Source organism: Amborella trichopoda, chromosome 7 (genome assembly GCF_054954075.1).
Source record: "Amborella trichopoda isolate Santa Cruz 75 chromosome 7, AtrichopodaSantaCruz75HAP2 v2.0, whole genome shotgun sequence".
NCBI classification, from domain to species: Eukaryota; Viridiplantae; Streptophyta; class Magnoliopsida; order Amborellales; family Amborellaceae; genus Amborella; species Amborella trichopoda.
The window spans coordinates 12225778-12244700 of record NC_142342.1 but is presented as its reverse complement, the minus strand read 5'-3'; the positions used below and the strand labels follow the sequence as shown (position 1 = coordinate 12244700).

Sequence of the window (18923 nt, the reverse complement as noted above, 5' to 3'; positions counted from 1 at the left end):
GTCTAGGACCAAATCCCTAGATATGAGTTGGGTTCAAGTCCAAGTCGAGGTCGACACAGACCCGACTTGAACCATTCTCACTCTTAGTCCTATCCAGTGTTCGAAACTACTACTCGAAGCTAGCCCGAGTAGTGTCGAGTACTATAGCAACGAAAAAAAGGTTAAAAAACATAAAATAATCCAAAAAAATAGGAAATGTATGTTTGAAGGAAGATTAAGAAAAACACACCAACATGAGGTTAAAAAAGTAGTACAAATATATTTTAAAAAATTTACTTGTGACTGTGGTATTTTTGAAACAATCCAAAAAAGATGGGAAAATGTAAAAATGTGTATTTACAGCCAAAATATTTTACAATGTTTGTTAAAATGATAGAAAACATAAAAAAATATTTTAAAAAATAAAAATATTCACAAAAAAATTCTTTATTTTTTGAAATTTCTTTGAATTTCTTTTAATATTCCCGAATGAGACACCCAACTCGAGGAAACTCGGGCTCACCGCTGGCGTGACCGAGTGGCCACCATTAATAGCAATCCATTTTACAAGGCTAATTTACTGCAAGACTAGGACATTAGGGAGTTTGAAGTAGTTGTCCTCAATAGCAACCGGTCACTCTGGGCAGAGGCTCCACGCTTCCACTCACTCAGCAAGATCACATCTATTGTTGACCAAAGTTAAAAGAAACGAATTTAAACCAATTGTTTAATACATTCAAAATTATAAGTTCAAATTTTGACCAAAGTTCGGCTGGAAACCCTTGACGTTGGGAATTACCAACGAACTACGAACCACGTGTCGTTGCTAATTTGTGTGGAACTCAGAGCTTATTTGGGCTTTGTTTTCTATACATTTCTAATTGTTGGACTCGCCTTGGCCAAAAGTTGTGTACCTTGGGCAATTTTTAGTACATTCTTTTCCATTTTTATGCATAAAGTGTAACATATCTGTCATAACTGTCTTTAGGCTTAATTAAATTCACTAAAAATTGCATTCTAAAAGAGGGATCAAGCATGTTTCATTTAATCTCCACGGCACATCAACAAATTAGGACAAAAAGCCCAATGTACCTCCAAGTAATGTCTCATCAAATTTGGATTGAAATTCCGAGTATATATAAAAGGGTTGTGCCACCCGACTAGTTGGAAAAAGGTTTTTTTTGGATGAGTGAATGGGGATATCGGATCCCTATTCATTTTATTAAAGAATCAAAAGAAGTATTACATGAACATTTCTTATATCCTTGGCAAGGTAACACTAGCAACATTAAATAAAATAAAAGGCATTACAATATCATCGACCACGCTACACAATTACTTCATTTAAAGAGACTGCTGCTTTGGCCAAAGAGTCCGCAACCATATTGGCGTTCCTATAAACGTGTTGAACCTTCTATTGCTGATGAGCAAAAGCCTTTGACGATGATGATACATAGGGGAGACAGTGAGCACCCAGAGTAATCACTCCCGCCTTTTGGGAGGAGGTTTGCCACAAATCAAGTAGTACTCCAATTCTGGGATCGAATCCGTAGAATTTGAAGGGTAGGGTTTTGGTGAGTCCCTACATTGTCCTTCTACCCTCCAAAAATTCATCTTGGAGATGAATCAAGTAAATATGCCGACCGCCCTTGTGAAGTTGAAAACACTAATGAAATTTGAGCCTTATAAACGGCCCAACAGGTAGCCTTTTTGGGACTTCAATTCTCCAATTTTCATAAGATCTACAGTATTTTGGGAGCCACAAATTCATGGATTTGCAGAGAAGATGACCTGAATTGAGAACGTATTTCAGGTCCTAACCCTTTGAAACCAGGGAAGAGGCATCCGTTGGAGGCCTTAAAAAAAAAAATTGAAATTTGAGACAATGTTTATATACTAACACATACTTCCACAGTTGGATCAAAATCAAATGAAATGGGATCTTGTTAATTAATTAAAATTTTAAAAGGAATTATGTACTTGCACATCTTCCACCTCAGCTGGAACCCTCCCCTTCAAACCAAAGATAATGTGGCTACACAGCAGTCATAACCTAGCTGCTCTGGTCCACAGATACATGTAGGGTCCCTTGCACAGGCCGGTCTGCTTCGACCACCACCCGGTTCCCCTCCGCAATCCTGAGCGCATGGACGGGGAATCCTCCACCGGTCACCTGGAGTGTGTACTGTACACGTGACATCCTCCCTGGGAACAACAAAGCATCCGAGAAATCGACTGTCCACATTGTGCCATTCCCGCTTGCCGACCGCTTCGCAACTGTCGATCTTGCTGTCATCCCCTTTACATTGTTCCCATCCACCACCACCTGCTCCACTGTCCCAAACCGGGGACCCTTCGACTCGTCCAATTGGACAATGTCCAGAGGCTTCCCTGTCCCCGAAAACATGTTCCCGACGATGCTGACGCCCTTCGCCACCCCGTGCACTGAGCGCAAAAGCACGTAAGAGTTCCCTAGAAAAAAGCAATCTGCCACTCGGAGCTGGACGGGGTCCTCTGCGATGATTCCAGTATAATCAAAATACGAATTCACGATGCGAGTTTGAGTCAGACCGGGGAGACGCAGGTAGATACCAACACCACCCCATCCTGTGGCCTTGTTGTAACAATGTACCCCGGAGAACGTGTTGGCCTGTCCAGAGACAAGAATGCCAACAGCAGCCGAGAAGATGACGACATCGGTGACAGCGTTGTCATTGCTCATTATGTTGATGCCGACGCCCGAGAAGTTACGCTCCCCTGGGTCACCACCGGCTGTGATGTGCTGCCCGAGGAAGGAGTTGTGGATGTAGGACTCATGGCCACCTTGGACCAGGATCGCGTCAGTGGAGAAGTGGGTGATGTAGCAGTTGTCGATGGTGGTGCGAAGGGAGTTTATGAGTGAAATGCCTCCAGCCCTGAAGTTGGCATCGATAAGCAGGTCCTTGAGTCGGATGTTCTCGTAGAGGAAGGTGGCGCCGGAGGGGGCACCATAGGCCTTTGCAGCATCGCCGTTGCGGGTGTCAAGCTTCGGGACAGATTCCGGCCACAGCTCAATGAGGTGACGATCAGATGGAAAATCGTCTGTTGATCTCAATGACCCACCATGAATCTGTGAATTACAATACTCAAGTGAGTCCATTTGTGTATGTATGTTTTTGCAATTTAAAGTGTTTAAATTTGGGTAAATTCGAGTACCATGAGGTTTCCACCACCAGAGGCCGGAAGTCGAAGGGGTCTGCTGATGAGATAAGAGCCGCCTTCGAGATGGATTTGGGCACCACCGAGGTCTGGAATCCCGGGCATGAGTCTGTGGCTGTTCTGTGGACGGAAGGCATCAGAGATGGCACGGAGGAGGGCATCAGTGCTGTCCGTTTTCCCAGTGGGGTCTGCACCATAAGCTGTAACATATAGAATCCGAGAAGCTTGACCTTTTTGCGGCTGTTAAATAAGAGCAGAAACGATGGAAATCCAGGGTAAGAATAACAAACTCAAAGAAGAACGAGCAGGGAAGAATAGAAGGGAATCGGAAGACCGATGGCATTTACGGGAAAAGAGCCACCAGGAGCAGGAGCAAGAGAAATTGCGGTGAGTCTGCGGGCAAGAGAGGGAGATGGCCTGAGAAACTCCATCTTCTTCTTCAGCCACAGTTGATCAGGGCTTTCTCCAGGAAATGCGGCCACGAAATCAAAGAAACAATAGGCCATTAGCAATAGTGGAGCAATAACTATCAAAGCAGAGGAGGAGGAGACCATTGTGGGGTAGATCTTCACTTTCATCAAAGAAAAGGAAGAACCTGCAATTCCTAAGCTCTACAATGAATGAGAAATACAGAGCCAAAGAGAGAGCGCCCCTTGTTGAAAAAGGGCTCATGCAAATGTTGCTTTGGGAGTCAGCAGATCTCTTATAAGGGTCTTTTCTCTGTCTCTCTCGTGGCATTGACAGTGGCAGTGGCACACAAAGAAGAGGAGGGAGGGACTCTCTTTCTCTCTATTACCTAACATCATTGAATTCCTCTCCGCTTTGCCACGAATGGCAAACAAACTCTGAAATAATGTTAACTCTCGCTTTCTCCACCTCAAAAGCCAGATGGAAATCGTGGATTCCAATCCTGGATTCCGTCGGTGTGAAAATATCTCTTTCTTCTTGCTTTTGTTTTTTCTCTCTCTCCTTTTCTTCAAATCAACGCTCAATCCTGATTGCGCTCTTTCTTAGCTCTTTGAACCCGAACAATTTGTGCGCTCTCTCCTTTATCTACTTTACCTACACTCATACTAGCTTTTCACCTTTCGAAAAAAAAGGGAAGTCAGTTTTTCCCTTTACTGCAAGACCTACCTTGTAGATTACATTGTACTTAAAGTAAAAATATGGCTTTATCCTCTATTTTTAACTTTTGTATATCATGATACTCAATAATTTAAAATAATATTTTTAAACAAAAGGTCTCCATTTTTTCTATCTTACAAACTTTCAGATCCTTTTGACTATAAATTTTTTTACCAAAAGAAACACTAAAATGACACCCTATTCAAACTCTATCTCTCTCTCTAAAACTCCATCTCTTTTTTTGCTTCTCGATAAATTTACTAGCCAAGGTGTCTAGCTTGGACTCGAACACGAGCACACCTTCTTATGTGTGTGATAGAGATGAAGTTTTAGAGAGAGAGATAGAGTTTGGATTTAAGAGAGAGAGAGATAGAGTTTGGATTTAAGAGAGAGAGAGTTTTAGAGAGAGAGATGGAGTTTGAGTTTTTGAGAGAGATGGAGTTTAGAGAGAGAGACGATGATGTGAGAGAGAGATGAAGTTTTAGATAGAGAAATAATGTCATTTCATAAATTGTTGAGGTTAATAATATATTATCAAAAGGGTTTAGCGGGTTGGAAGATAGAAAAGATGGAGTCTTTTTACTTATAAGTATTATTTTCAATTTTTTAGTCTGATGAGATAGAAAAGTTAAAAATAGAGAATAATAAGATATTTTCCCTTGTTTTTGTACTCCCTCAGGAAAATCCGGTGCAATGAATATTTTTTAGATGCCAAATTTTGGGATGGACCTACCTCAAGAAAAATAAAATAAAACAAGTCTCACTCTCTACATGTCTAAGACTATTTACTTTTGGTACAAGGTGGTTACAATTATTCTTGACTATTGAATGTGAAATTGGATGGTTGCAGTAATTTCATTCACCGAAATCAAAGTTTAAAAGAAATTTTTTAGAACTTTACGATAAACCCAAGCTCTAAGATTTAACATGATGGTTGTAAGTAATTGTGATGTCCCTGGTAAATGGTCATATTGTATATAATCCAATAAAAAAGTGACATACCAAGATTGCACCGTTCAATAGTTGAAGGGAAAGATCTAGACGTTCAAGAAGTTGAAATCCAAATTTTTTTTTTTTTTTTTTGTTAATATTCATCTAGGGATATTAAGATGGATCCCAAAACTTAGACTCAAAATTTTTTCCCAAGTATCTATTTTTCGGTACAATATACTCCCACGGGAGCAATGGTATATACTCGCCATTTAGTTTATCCTGGAGGCGCCTCTGTGGTCAATTTCTCTCCCTCTATTTCTATTAATGTTGCAATAACAAGACTTTTTGCTCCTTAGGCTTATTTACATAGGCTTTTCTCAATTTTTTTTTTTTTAAACAAATTTTCTCAAGTTTTATTTGCTACTTGTATGGGGGTTGATATATTTGGTGGCCGCCAGCCAATCAGAAAGTAAGAAAAGTAAGCAGCAAAGTCAAACAGAAAGGGCAAGGAATGTGCGCTTCCCTTTCCCTTAGAGAAAAATGGTTTTTCCATGTTTTTGTGTCCCCGTCTCCAAGAAACGAGGATGCGAAAATTGAGTCACGTGTGAGACTTCCCATTCAGGAACCCGATGCTTGTCCTATACTTTGTTGCTTTTTTGAAGAACAATATATTCTCTTTTAAATTCAGGGAAAATCTACAGAAAATCCGCTTCGTTTTAAAATTTAAAAAATAGTCTCATATGTTTTATATTTGGACACGGTTTCTATGAGTCACGGACTCAATGTAGAAATGAGGCCCCTTATTAATTTATTTTTTAAATAAAATTTAATACTAATTTTCAATGAGTATATAATCTTTAACATGTAGATTATTAATTTGTAAAAATGAATAAATTTTAAAAAGTACAAATGATATTTTTTGGAGAAAATATTTGAATAGTTGATTGTTACTTTTTTTTAGAATAACTATATTTTATGGTGTAGATCAACAATTTCCTTGGTGGATGGTGTAGATCTTCAAGCCCGCATAGTAACAAATGCAGGCTTGGTCGCACCAAACAATTCTTCTTTATATTTTACACTCCATCTCACTTTATGATAGTATAAAGTGTAGTTTTATTTATCTTTTTTCCTCTATGTTAGATAACCTCAAATTGGTTTATCCATACATATTATCACACCTATAAAATAAAATAAAATAATGAGTAGCCAAAATACCCCCGGGTATTTTATTAAGAACTAAATTATTTTAATGATTTTTTATAGATGTGTGATTGTGAGAAGTACATATATACAAATTTTGAGCTTAACCTGCTGTGTAAAGAAACGATAAAGTTAAAAAATATACTATATGCTTTTGAAAAGTCGGACTTGAATATGAAATATGAAATATGAAATATATGGAACTATTTTTTAATTTAAAAAATAAAACAAGTTTTTACATAGCTTACCTAAATTTTAATAAAACTGAAACTCAAAGTGATTACTAAAGGATTGGGTTATAGCAATCTCTCACAAAAATCCATCATAAATATAGATTTTGAACCTAAAATTTTACATACGAGGGATCTCAATCCCCATAATCATGAATCTAAGACAAATGAATCTTGAACCTTAAAAAAATGTTAGAGCTTTTGTTTTTGAGCTATTCATCTTCATACTTCACATATCTAGATCTAAAGCAGAAACACAACTATTTTTTTTTTGGGTAAATTAAGTATACCTAAATTTAGTCATCTTGGGTTTAAGATCCTTAATCCATCTCTAAGACGGGGTTTGGAAGGAAAACCATATGACCATATTAAAATATGCGTGTGGTTTGTATAGGGCTTAGGCTCTAAACAATCAAATTAGAGCGTACCTTCAAATAGTGTCAAGAAATATGGTTTCAATACTGGTAATCTTTTTTATAGCTTTAAAATATATTTTTATCTTTATTTATAAAGTTTAAAGCTTAAAAAATAGTGTAGATCGAGAGATCTATGAAAACTTGAAAATTGACGGTCCAAAAATGCGTTACAAAATACACAATTTTTAAAAATTGAAATTTTTTTTTTCTCATATCCATGCATCTTGATGTCGAGATGATCAATTTGAGGATATTTGGGCATCAAAACAACCTCTTCTAGTGAAATGTTTGAGGGAGGCTCGAATTTGATTGTTTAGAGGCTCAGCTCTATATAAACTTTTCCCTTTAAATATTTCCCACAAATAAAAGGATAACGTAAATTTTTTTAATTAAAAAGTGAGTATACTCACCGCTCATTAAAGGAATATGTTAAAAGTTTATCAAAATATGTTAAAAGTTTATCAAAGAATAAGCGGTATGAGGCCAGAATAGAAAGGAAGGGATATCTAAAATGGCTCTCTCAACTCATGCGTAGACCTGAAAATTTTATATCAAGTAAAGAACCAAGAATCTTTACTCAACCATCTCATCTTTCTTATTATTTCTCTTAGGGAATGGCCAATTTTTAGAGTGTCATCTCATCCTTCTTTCCACCCCTTGATTACATGATTGGATTCTATAAAAAGGAAAATATTTTCACACCTTCCATTTTTAAGTTTTATATTTCACTAGACTTAAAGTTTTAAAACATATCTTGGGTCACAGAAATTCTAAGTATTGTATCTTGTAACCCCCTAAGCTAACTTTATCCCCTTTAAACCGAACTTTTTGCCCCAAACAAATATAATAAAAACATATCCTTTTTAAACAACATCATTTCATTCTCTTCACGTGATTTTCCCCTAAATATCTCTATATGACTTTTCCCAAACCCTTTCTCTCTCTCCCTATTTTCCCACTCTCTCTCTCTCTTTCCATGGTTTATTTTTCTTTATATATTTGCTTGATTTCTGTTGATTTTTTCTATTGAATGGTTGGATATTATTCACATGGATGATTAATTATATGTAGATTGCACCTGTTTTTGGAACCCAAAATGAAAAAGGGGTTTCGGAAAATAAGGGGTAGAGAGACAGAACGAGAGACTTAGAGAGAAAAAGTGGGGGAAAATACATAGATAGAGAGAAAGAATGGGTTTGGGAGAATCTCAAGGACGAGAGAGAAAGAGAGAAATTTGGGGGGAATATATCATGTAAAGAGAGGAAAGGTTTCGAATGAGCATATCTTTTTTATATTTGTTAGGGATAAAAAAATGGTTAAAAGTAGGTAAAGTTAGTCAAGGGGTTAGGAGATATATTTTAAATATGAAAACCAAAAATAGGGGGTACGGGGATATTTCCCATTTATAAAATTTCAAAGAGCTCCAAATTTAGTGGGCATTTTAGACTGTATTATTCACCTCATGTACTTATACCTACGTTCTCTCATCATCATTATCATCATCATTTTAGTCTTTTTTCAATTAATTGGGCTTGGTCACCTCATGTACTTATACCTACGTTCTTTCTCATCATTATCATCATCATCATCATTTTAGTCTTTTTTCAATTAATTGGAGTTGGTTATATGAATCATAATTCTCCACTCTCCTATATCAGATATCATATATATCTTTTCAGAGTACTTCCAACTATGTCTTTTTGGCCTACCTTTTGCCTTTTTCGATCCTTATCTTTGATTTCATCCTACTTTACTAAGAGAATTAGGGCTTCCTATAAATTTATTCAAGAATCTCTCTAATTTTGTGTGAACTTAATTGAAAGAAAGGGCTTCCAAAATTGCCTTTAAGCTCAAGCTAAGAATCTTGAAGTCTAGATGTTACCATGAACTATCGCGTGACCAGCATATCTTTCTTTCTATCATTATTTATTCGGAGAATTCTGTTGACTTCTTTAAAAATTCTAAAAGAATCACGCTTTATTTAGTGGAAATCATATATACATTCAGAGGAGGGCTCCTCAAGTGGCTCTTTCAAGTTTCAACTCATTTGGTCAATGTCAACAATTTTGATGCGCCTACTACAACCTGTGCCCAGAAAAGAACCGAGGACTTTTGCACAGCCTTTTGTTTTCCTTTCCATCCTTTAGCACCAGCATGAGCAGGGGTCTTCTTTTATCTCTTATCAAATATCCCATCTAAATTGTGGGGAACTTTCATAGAAAAAGAAGATAAAAGTCCCTAATAATGCTATTTGAACCCATGCCAACTCTATATTTATATTATTAAAAAGAAACAAGAATTCTCCCACTACCATCATCTTTTTCAAAAATTATCTGCTTTTTTTTTTTAAACGAATTTACAAGAACTTAGTTACATATCTTTCTCTCTATAAATTTAGCGTGAGTTTAATTAAATAAATAAGGCTTCTCGAAACAACCCACTGAACTAATAACATTATTGCATCTAAAACGTGCATCAATGAGGCAACCAATCATCTTCATATAGTCATCTTATTCATAATTGTCTTGTTTATGAATGCACTTCTCCTTTAGAACTTGTCAAGTAACATTTATATATATATATATATATATATATATAGGGACAAGTTTACATAAGGTTGCAACTTTAAAATGTAGAATCACAGATGCACCTCAAAAATCTATCGGAAATGTTGTTTTAATGTTTAAAAAACCCTCTAATCAATCATCTCGATATCAAGATGTATGAATATGAAAAAAAAGTTTTTGAGTCCCCCGAAATAGTGCATCTTGCAACACATTATCTAAACCGTCCATTTTCAAAATTTTCATATGTTTGTAGATCTACTTGATTTTAACCATTTTTTGATTTTGAAATTTTCTAATTAGGTATGAAAATAGATTTCAAGATAATACTATGAATTTTTTACAACAAAATTACATGTTATGAAAAAATTTTAGGGTGCGCCTTAATTAGATTGTTTAAGGTTGCAACCTTATAGAAACCGCACCTATATATATATATATATATATATATATATATATATATATATATAGGAAAAATTAGATTGTTTAAGGTTGCAACCTTATAGAAACCGCACCCATATATATATATATATGTATATATATATATATATATATATATATATATATATATATATATATATATATATATATATATATATATGTTATATTTTGCGTGATTACGGATTTACCAAATAGTTTCCGTTATTACATGTATGTCAATTTTTTATCTTTTATAACACAATTTTTTTACAAAAGACAACTTTACTCTTTTTCAGATGTTGAATAACCGAATTTGAGGGTTTTTCAGATGTTCAACATCTGAAAATAAGACGAAAGTTTAACATTCACATTCCCATTTTCGGGTGTTGAACATCCGAATTGAAGGGTTTTTTGGATGTTGGACATTCGAAAAAGTCTCTAAAATTTTGCAATCATTTTCGATTGATGAACATCCGAAAATATGACATTTTCGGATGTTGGACATCCGAAAATATGATATTTTCGGATGTCCAACATCCGAAACCATTTTCACAAGGAATACAATGTATCGACATAACCCTTCAATTCGGTTGTTTAACATACGAAAAAGGGTAAAGTCATCTTTTTAAAAAAATTATGTTATAAAAGGTAAAAAATGGACATACATGTAATAACATAAACTATTTGGTACATCCGTAATAACGCAAAGAATAACAGATATTTATATAATTTTTTCATATATATATATATATATATATATATATATATATATATAGAGCAATGATCCAATGCAACGATTGCATCATAGTATAATGCAACGATACTTCTTGAAAACCATGTTGGTGGTATTTGTATGACCCCAAATTTTGTACATACACTCTCTTCATCTCAATAATCAATCCCAAACAAAAAAAAAATTTAATTTGAACCCTAGATATGGTCAAAATGAGTCATCTCCCAAAATGAATCTAGACCATTCATTTTGGGAATTTCAACAACTTAGCCTTTATAAACTCAAAATATTATTGTTTTTTAAACAATGTTCATCTAATGATAATAAATCCATCCAAAAAAATTGGAAATGAAAAAATCCTTCTAAGGCCTAGATGTAAGTATCTCACCAAAATGAACGGCTTATGATAATTGGGTTAAACAAATACTTTCTAGGTTGTGTTTTCAATTGTTTTTTTTTTTTTGTGATTATTCATTAGAATGAAAAGAATGTATATTTCAAAATTTGGATCAAACAAATGGTCATAAGATGGTTTTTTAAGATTGTTGCATCATATTACTATACAACGGTTGCATGAAATCATTATATATATATATATGGGAAAAGTTGGGATTAGCCCACTATCTCATATGAACATATGAGCCCAATGTCCCAGATTGATTATGGGCGGATATGACGATCACGAATGTCCGATAGTATTTGAATTTTAGTTTTTTTTATATAAATCCAAATCACCTGTGTCTTCATCACAAATAGATTAATTTTTGAAAAATATAAAAAAAATATTTTACATGAAATAAATTGACGAAAATACCCCCAAATATTTTGGGGGGTATTTTGATCATTTTGTTCTTAGCGAATAAATTTTTTAATATTTTTATTAAGTGCGCCTTGATGAGAAGAACACACATCTAAAATTCAAGCGATTTGAATATGTAGAAAAAAAATAAAATTCAAGTACTATCAGACATCCGAGATCGTCAGATCGGCCTAGATTCACTATGGGCCATTGGGCTCATATGTTTATATGAGCTAGTGGGCTAATCCCATCTTTTCCCTATATATACACTCTTTTCATTCTAATGAACAATAAAAAAAAAAGAAAAAAAATTAAAAACACAACCTAGAAAGTATTTTTTAGCCCGATTAACATAAGCCGTTCATTTTGGTGAGATGCTTAGATTTAGGTCTTAGAAGGATTTTTTCATTTCCAATTTTTTTGAATTTATTATCATTAGATGAACAATGTTAAAAAAGGAAAAAAATAATTTTGAGTTTAAAAAGGCTAAGATCTTGAAAATCACAAAATAAATGGTCTAGATTTGTTTTTGGAGGGGCTCATTTTGACCATAACTAGGGTTCAAATTGAACTTTTTTTTTTGGGGATTGATTATTAAGATGAAGAGAGAGTGTGTGTAAAATTTGGGGTCATATAAATACCACAAACATGGTTTTTTAGAAGTGTTGTTTCATAATACTATGATACAACCGTTGTATTGGATCATTGCTCATAGTGTGTAAAATTTGGGGTCATATAAATACCACAAACATGGTTTTCTAGAAGTGTCGTTTCATAATACTATGATACAACCGTTGTATTGGATCATTGCTCATATATATATATATATATGGGTTATGTTAGGGTGCTCATACTATGGAATAATTTGTCATCGTACTCAACAATTTTGGACACTTTATATCCTTGTTTTATGCATAGAGTATGTTTTTAATAAGGGTATTTTTTATCATTAGGAATGTACGATTGGTTAGGTGCCTCGATCTCGCCGTCCTAATCCTTTGGGGATCGGGAGGCGAGCGTCTCGCGTTTCGACGGAAGACCCTGAGATGTTTTCGAGATCATTCTCTCGGGTACCTCATTCGAGAACGGGGGTAGGTGTTACCAACAAGTGAGAGAGGAATTTAAAGCTAGGTTTGAGACTTACTCGGGTTGACTCGTGTGGGCTGCGTCCTCTTAGATCACGAAGAAAGCGCCCCAGTAATAAAACTGGATCGAAATCGCCTCTGTTGGCTTGAATTTTTCTTATTTTCTGCAATCACACACATATATGGCAAATGTTGTAAGATAGGTGGGTAAGACCTCACCCTTCTCCTCTTTGATGAACATAAGAGGAAAGAGGGGGGAGAGAAGAATTCGACTCAGTGAGAGGATCAAAACGGTAACTAGGTTAGTGAATAATTGTTTTGACGTGGTAGCAAAAAGGGCTCGGTGACCAAGGCTGGCTCACAGGAATACTACTAGACGTCGTTACTAATGCCAATTAGCTAGACACAATGGTCAGTCTGTCGTGGCAATAAAGCGGGCCAAGTAATCCTGGCACAACAACATGATGGCTAGACGACAGGACTATCATGAGAGGCTAACCTCAATCCCTCTTAGTCGCACCAAAGGAGTGGCAGAATTAAGGCTATGAGGAAAGAATAAGAAGAGAAGAAGGGAAAGAAAGAGGGAGGGAGAAGAAGGGAAGAGAAGAGTATGAAAGACGAGATGATAAAGGAAAGAGAGGGAAGGAGGGCGCAGTCAGTGCTGAGCATTGCTGACTGTGTTAGAAGGAAGAGAGAGAAAATGCAGTCAGCGGTAGGCTTCACTGACTTGAAAAAGAGAGAGAAAATTAGTCAGCGTTAGGCTTTACCGACTAACAGAAGAAGAGAGAGAAAACCAGTCGACGTTAGGCTTCGCTGATTGATAGAAGAAGAGAGAGAAAATAAGTCGGCACTAAGCTTCACCAACTGACAGCAGAAGAGACAAAAAACTAGTCGGCACTAGGCTTCATCAACTGATAGAAGAGAAGAGAGGAAACTAGTCAGCACTAGGCTTCACTGACTGACAGAAGAGGAGGGAGAAAACCAGTCGACGTCAAGTTTCATCGACTGAGAGAAGAGGAGAGACAAAACCAGTCAGAACTAGGCTTCATCGGTTGGCAGAAGAGGAGAGAGAAAACTAGTCGGTACTAGGCTTCACAGACTGACAGAAGAAGAGAGAGAAAATTAGTCGATGCTATATTTTACTACCTAACAAAAGAGGAGAGAGAAAATCAGTCGATGTTAGACTTCACCGACTGACAGAAGTGGAGAGAGAAAATCAGGCGGCACTAGGCTTCATTGACTGATAGACTAAGATAGAGAAACACTAATCGTTGCTAAGCTTCACCGACTGATAGAAGAAGAGAGAGAAAATCAATCGGTGCTAGGCTTCACCGATTGACTGAAGAAGAGAGAGAAAACCAATCGACGCTAGGCTTCACCGATTGATAAAAGATGAGGGAGAAGACCAATCGGTGCTAGGCTTCACCAATTTGACAGAAACCAATTGGCGCTAGGCTTTGCCGGCTGTGACAGAAGAAAGAGAGAACCAACCAGCGCTAGGCTCGTCGTGTGACAGAAGAGAGTGAGAGAAAACCAACCGGCGCTAGGCTTCACCGATTGACATAAGAGGTAGAAAACCAATAGGCGATAAGCTTCATCGATTGAAAGCAAAGAGGGGAGAAGAAAGAGAGATAAAGACAAGAAGAGAGGAGGAGACAGAAAGAGATAAGAAGAAGAAAGACAAAGAGATAAAGATGAGAAGAAGAAAGAGAAAGACATAGAGATGAGAGGAAGAGAGAGAAAGAGAGAGAAAGAGATAGAGATGAGAAGAAGAGAGAGAAAGAGATAGAGATGAGAGAGAGAAAGAGATAAAAACGTGAAGAGAGGAGGAGAAAAAAGAGGGCAGGAGAGAGAAAGTTACCTTCCTAAAGAGTAACGGCCCTTTTATTCTCTCTTCTCTCTCTCTCTCCAAGACGTACCCACAAACTCAAGAAAAAATCAGAATTTTATTGATTGATCCAAGAAGAATGAATCCATCCTTTTTAATAATGAGGTAGTGTCTGTTTATATAGAATTGGGCTAAAACGTGGGTGTACACCAAAAAACTACTTAGAATTGAAGATAATTACAATTTAATTGAATTTAAAGAAATTCTCAAAATGGATGCAAAAGAACCGCTTTGCCCCTGCTTAACAATGTGTGGAATTCCAGAACAATCCATGCTACTGCCTGAGAACTTGCATGATCTTCCATGACTAACCCGATGTCATTTTGATGCCCATTTGATCGAAAGATTATTGTTTTCTTGTAGGAGTCGGCTTGATGATCATTTTGATACCAACTTCGAGCCATGAATCATGTTTTTGAGCCATGATCATGAGACTTGAATCATGGATGAATCTTGAAAACTTCGGATTGATTGTGTGCTTGTTTCTTGATGTTTCTTTCTGATTTCTTCATTGAATCACACTGAGCATGCCGTCACGATCATGTTGCAACGAATGTGACTTGATTTCGTGTCCGGATGAAGATTTTGTCGTCTTGAGTTTTTGGTCGGAATCTTGAAATCGGAAGGCCGAAATTTACAGTGGATTTGACACCTTCGTGTGTGAAATCCAACTGTTCATCATACGCGTGGTTCGGACCAGAGATAGACTCAAACCTCACGCACATAATGTAATTGGTATCATGCCTATCGGGTATGCAAGCATCGCGATCTGGCTGTTCGAATGAGGCATACTGCTGTTGAATTTTTTGCAACTTCTTTCACGGATCAGTGACTTTCATTTAGTTTTTCTCTCTCCTCATGTATCGTTACGGGGCGTACCATATATCGAATTTTTCGTCTTAATGAGACGAACAAGCTCACCAAATTTGGGAGTGATCCGACTTGGAACAAGTGAGATATAGGCCCCGAAAGTGATTGCCTGTGACTGTGAAAACAACCACCTTTAATGGTGTTTTAGTGCAGGGTGGCCACACGGGAATAGTGTGCTACCTACCTCTTTTTGGTATTTTACCCATAACTTTGTCTTGGAGTGCCCGATTAAGTCGGAACATTACCCATATAGGTTTTTGACCGTTCTGGATCTAATGGCAGTAGACCCACAGCGGTTTGACGCACCAAAATTATGGCTCTAGTTACAGGATCCATTTCAGGGTGCTAGAGACTGATTTTACTGAAGTTGTTTCTTTGTGTTCACTACCCTAGACATGTATGATCGCGATGAAACTCGGCAGGTGGTTTTTTGAAGTGGTGATGACAATCCTAACCAATTCTGGGGCCATTTTGAGACTGTCGGGAATTTCTACTGTTTTGTAGACTTTATTGACCTGCTTCCTACCAGGGACCAAGGTGCTGAAAAATACATTCAAACAGCTTGACCTGCCAAATTTTGCGCTTAAAGAGAAGCGAGAAGGACAATCATTCACAAAATTTCCTTCGGCTTTTACGTTTTTTCTTCCTTGACACAGGACCACGTGAACGCCGAGGAGATTCACATAATGGTGTCACTAAGCTACTCAGACGTAGGGACGCATTGTTCGAGGGTCCGTCCGTGAAGACTTTAAGGGGAGAAGAGATATTTTTTAGGGATCTTATCGAAGTCCTTGCCCTCGTGCGGACTGTTGGTGATTCTGAAGCTGAGGTTTTTGTACGGACCTCATCAGTTAGAGTCAGACTCGTTTGGCAATTGAGTGCCATGTAGAAGGGCATCGTTCCCATTTGGTATGGGTTCATTGGTTTTCTTTGGTAGGCACTGTTTTCTGCTACACCAGGTTTGCTTTTGACGTTTAGAGCACCACTATGAGTCTCATCTACCGATTCTAGTCAGGGGCAAGTTCTATTAGGCGATCCCAAAGGTTTGGTCGTGCCGGCTAGCCGAGCTGACATCTTTGGCAGGTTCTCCCCTGGCTTTATCAATTTCTTGCCTTTGGAGCATTTATTTCTATAGTATGTTTGTGACCTCGTAGGAATAATGTTCTTCTTCATGAGACTTGTCTTGCCGTCTTGACGAGTCCTTTGTCTTTTGAGTCGTTTTGCAACTAGACTCAGGCTGTCAAAATATTTTTCTTGAAGCTCATATTTTTGGAGTTCTGACATTTATGACACCAAAGATTTTCTTCTTTTGAGTGAGGGATGAAGTCACTTGTTAAGACGAGTGCTACATCAACCTGTTTATTGATCCATGCGTCCTACGTGGATTTTCACTTGAACTTGGGAAACGGTGCCTTAGAGACGATTTTCACCAACTTCTCTTTATTTTGGGGCTCTTTTACCCATAACCTTTTTGGCTATGTCCACCCTTATTCTTCCATTTTTACTCACAATGCCCTTTTAGGTTTTCACCGTGCCCAGTTTTGTTTTATACACGGAACTCTTTTACTCATGGTTTTATGACCATGCCCGTCCGTCATTTTTACTCATGGAGTTCCCTTGTCCAGGTATACACCATGCCCGTGATTTTTTCATCATTTTTTTGTGAAGGAGTGTTTAAGGTCAGGCCTTCGGGACCTACGCGAAACAGTTTAACATCATGCGGCTTGAACGTGCACTATGATTTAAGGTCATACAACTAGACTGTGGTGGTGATGAATGGCAGTCTGTAGAGGCCATGAAGTGAGTATGGTGGTGGTTTGACTCACTTGGGGAATTGACATTAGGCTACCAATGAGAGATGAATGATGTATGAAATGTGAGTGGATGATGGTGACCCACTAACTTACAACGAGTATGGATGGCGGGATGGTTCGCCGTTTTGTGAGCGGGGGTGAGACTCACTGGGGCGTGAGGAACGGTGATGACGTGAATGAGCTCATTGGGGAGGTAATGAAGGTGGTGAGCGCACACTAATAGGTAGGTCAGGGAAGGTGTGCGTGAAAGTGCACGTACATATGTGGGGGCGAGTTTATGGTCATGCCTCGTGGACCTGTGCAAAGCAATTTATTGTCATGCTGCTAGGACGTGCACTATGGTTTAAGGTCATACAACTGGACCATGGTTATGCAGTTTAAAGTTATACAACTAGGACCGTGCAGTTTAAGGTCGTGCAACTAGACCTCCGCTCCAGGTTAAGGTCATATAGTTCAGGCCATGGTGTTGAGCCTTTTAACGTCATGCTGCTAAAATGTGTACTATAGTTTAAAGTCATACAACTGGACCGTGGTTATGCAGTTTAAAGTCATACCACTAGGACCGTGCAATTTAAGGTCGTGCAGCTAGACCTCCGCTATAGTTTAAGGGTCATATAGTTTAGACTAAAGACAGTGGTGCAGTATGGACCGAGGCTGTGAAGTTTAGGTTCATACAGTATGAACCAAAGCTATGCAGTTTTGAGTCATGCAATTTGGACCAAGGCTGTGTAGTTTAGGGTCATACAACACTGACCGAGGCTGTGCACTTTAGGGTCATACAGCACGAACCGAGGCTGTGCAGTTTAGGGTCATGCAACATGGAAAGGCTGTGCAGTTAGGGTCATACAGCACGGACTGAGGCTATGCAGTTTAGGGTCATACAACATGGACCAAGGCTGTACAGTTTAGGGTCTTGCAGCGTGGATCGAGGCTATGCAGTTTAAGGTCATACAACACGGACCAAGGCTATGCACTTTAGGGTCATGCAACATCGACCGAGGCTGTGCAATTTAGGGTCATGCAGCACGGACTAAGGCTGTACCGCCATGTAGGTGAAGCTCCATGGGGAATAGATATGTGGATGGCGATTTGACTCCCTGGGGATAAAATGGTTAAGCCCATTCACAAATTGAGGGCTCAGATGGAAATGGTGTTCTGATGAAGGAGGCCCAACAAAAGTGGACTTCACTAAGGCTTAGTGGGGGCCAAGCATAGTCTCTAGGGTGAAAGATGGCTTGGTGTGAAACAGACCCACCGAAAATTGGTAAGAATGACCCTAACTTCATTAGGGATAATGAGCTGTAGTATGGGGGTGACTCCTATGGGGATGAGGGATAGCTCCTGAATCCATTAGGGATGATAGGTCACAGTTTGGGTGCAACAACCTGGGTGTAACATCACTGGGGATGACAGGTCACGACTTGGGTGCAACCTCACTAAGGATAAGTGGTAGGACGAGCAAGACTTCAATCTGGAGTAGGTGACAATAGGCCGCTAGAAATACGGTTGGTGCTAGGTGTAGCACTAGTGGTTTCTTGCGAGTAGCCAACTGGCGCTAAGTTCTCAAAAATACAACCGGTGCTAGGTTGCTAAAGACTCAGCTGACGATGTGCATGACTCGTGATATTGTTTGAAGACAATCGGTGCTGAGTTAATCGGTGCTTGG

General features: G+C 38.0%; 1 protein-coding gene across 1 annotated transcript; it reads right to left on the bottom strand.

The window, feature by feature from the left end:
• Positions 1-1905: 1905 nt before the first annotated feature.
• LOC18434672 (polygalacturonase QRT3) lies at positions 1906-4207 on the bottom strand. The gene is made up of 3 exons (XM_006844734.4): positions 3525-4207; positions 3175-3417; positions 1906-3088 (listed from the first exon to the last, which is right to left on the bottom strand). Exons 1-3 carry the CDS (start codon positions 3753-3755, stop codon positions 2033-2035), a joined length of 1530 nt encoding a protein of 509 aa, XP_006844797.4. The 5' UTR covers positions 3756-4207; the 3' UTR covers positions 1906-2032.
• Positions 4208-18923: the final 14716 nt, after the last annotated feature.

Excerpts from the sequence above, each read along its gene's own strand:
- LOC18434672 (XM_006844734.4), bottom strand. The coding sequence starts at position 3,755 with ATGAAAGTGAAGATCTACCCCACAATGGTCTCCTCCTCCTCTGCTTTG. Across the intron at positions 3,418-3,524 it reads CTCCTGGTGGCTCTTTTCCC|CCGCAAAAAGGTCAAGCTTC; the intron begins GTAAATGCCATC and ends CTTATTTAACAG. Across the intron at positions 3,089-3,174 it reads CTGGTGGTGGAAACCTCATG|ATTCATGGTGGGTCATTGAG; the intron begins GTACTCGAATTT and ends TGTAATTCACAG.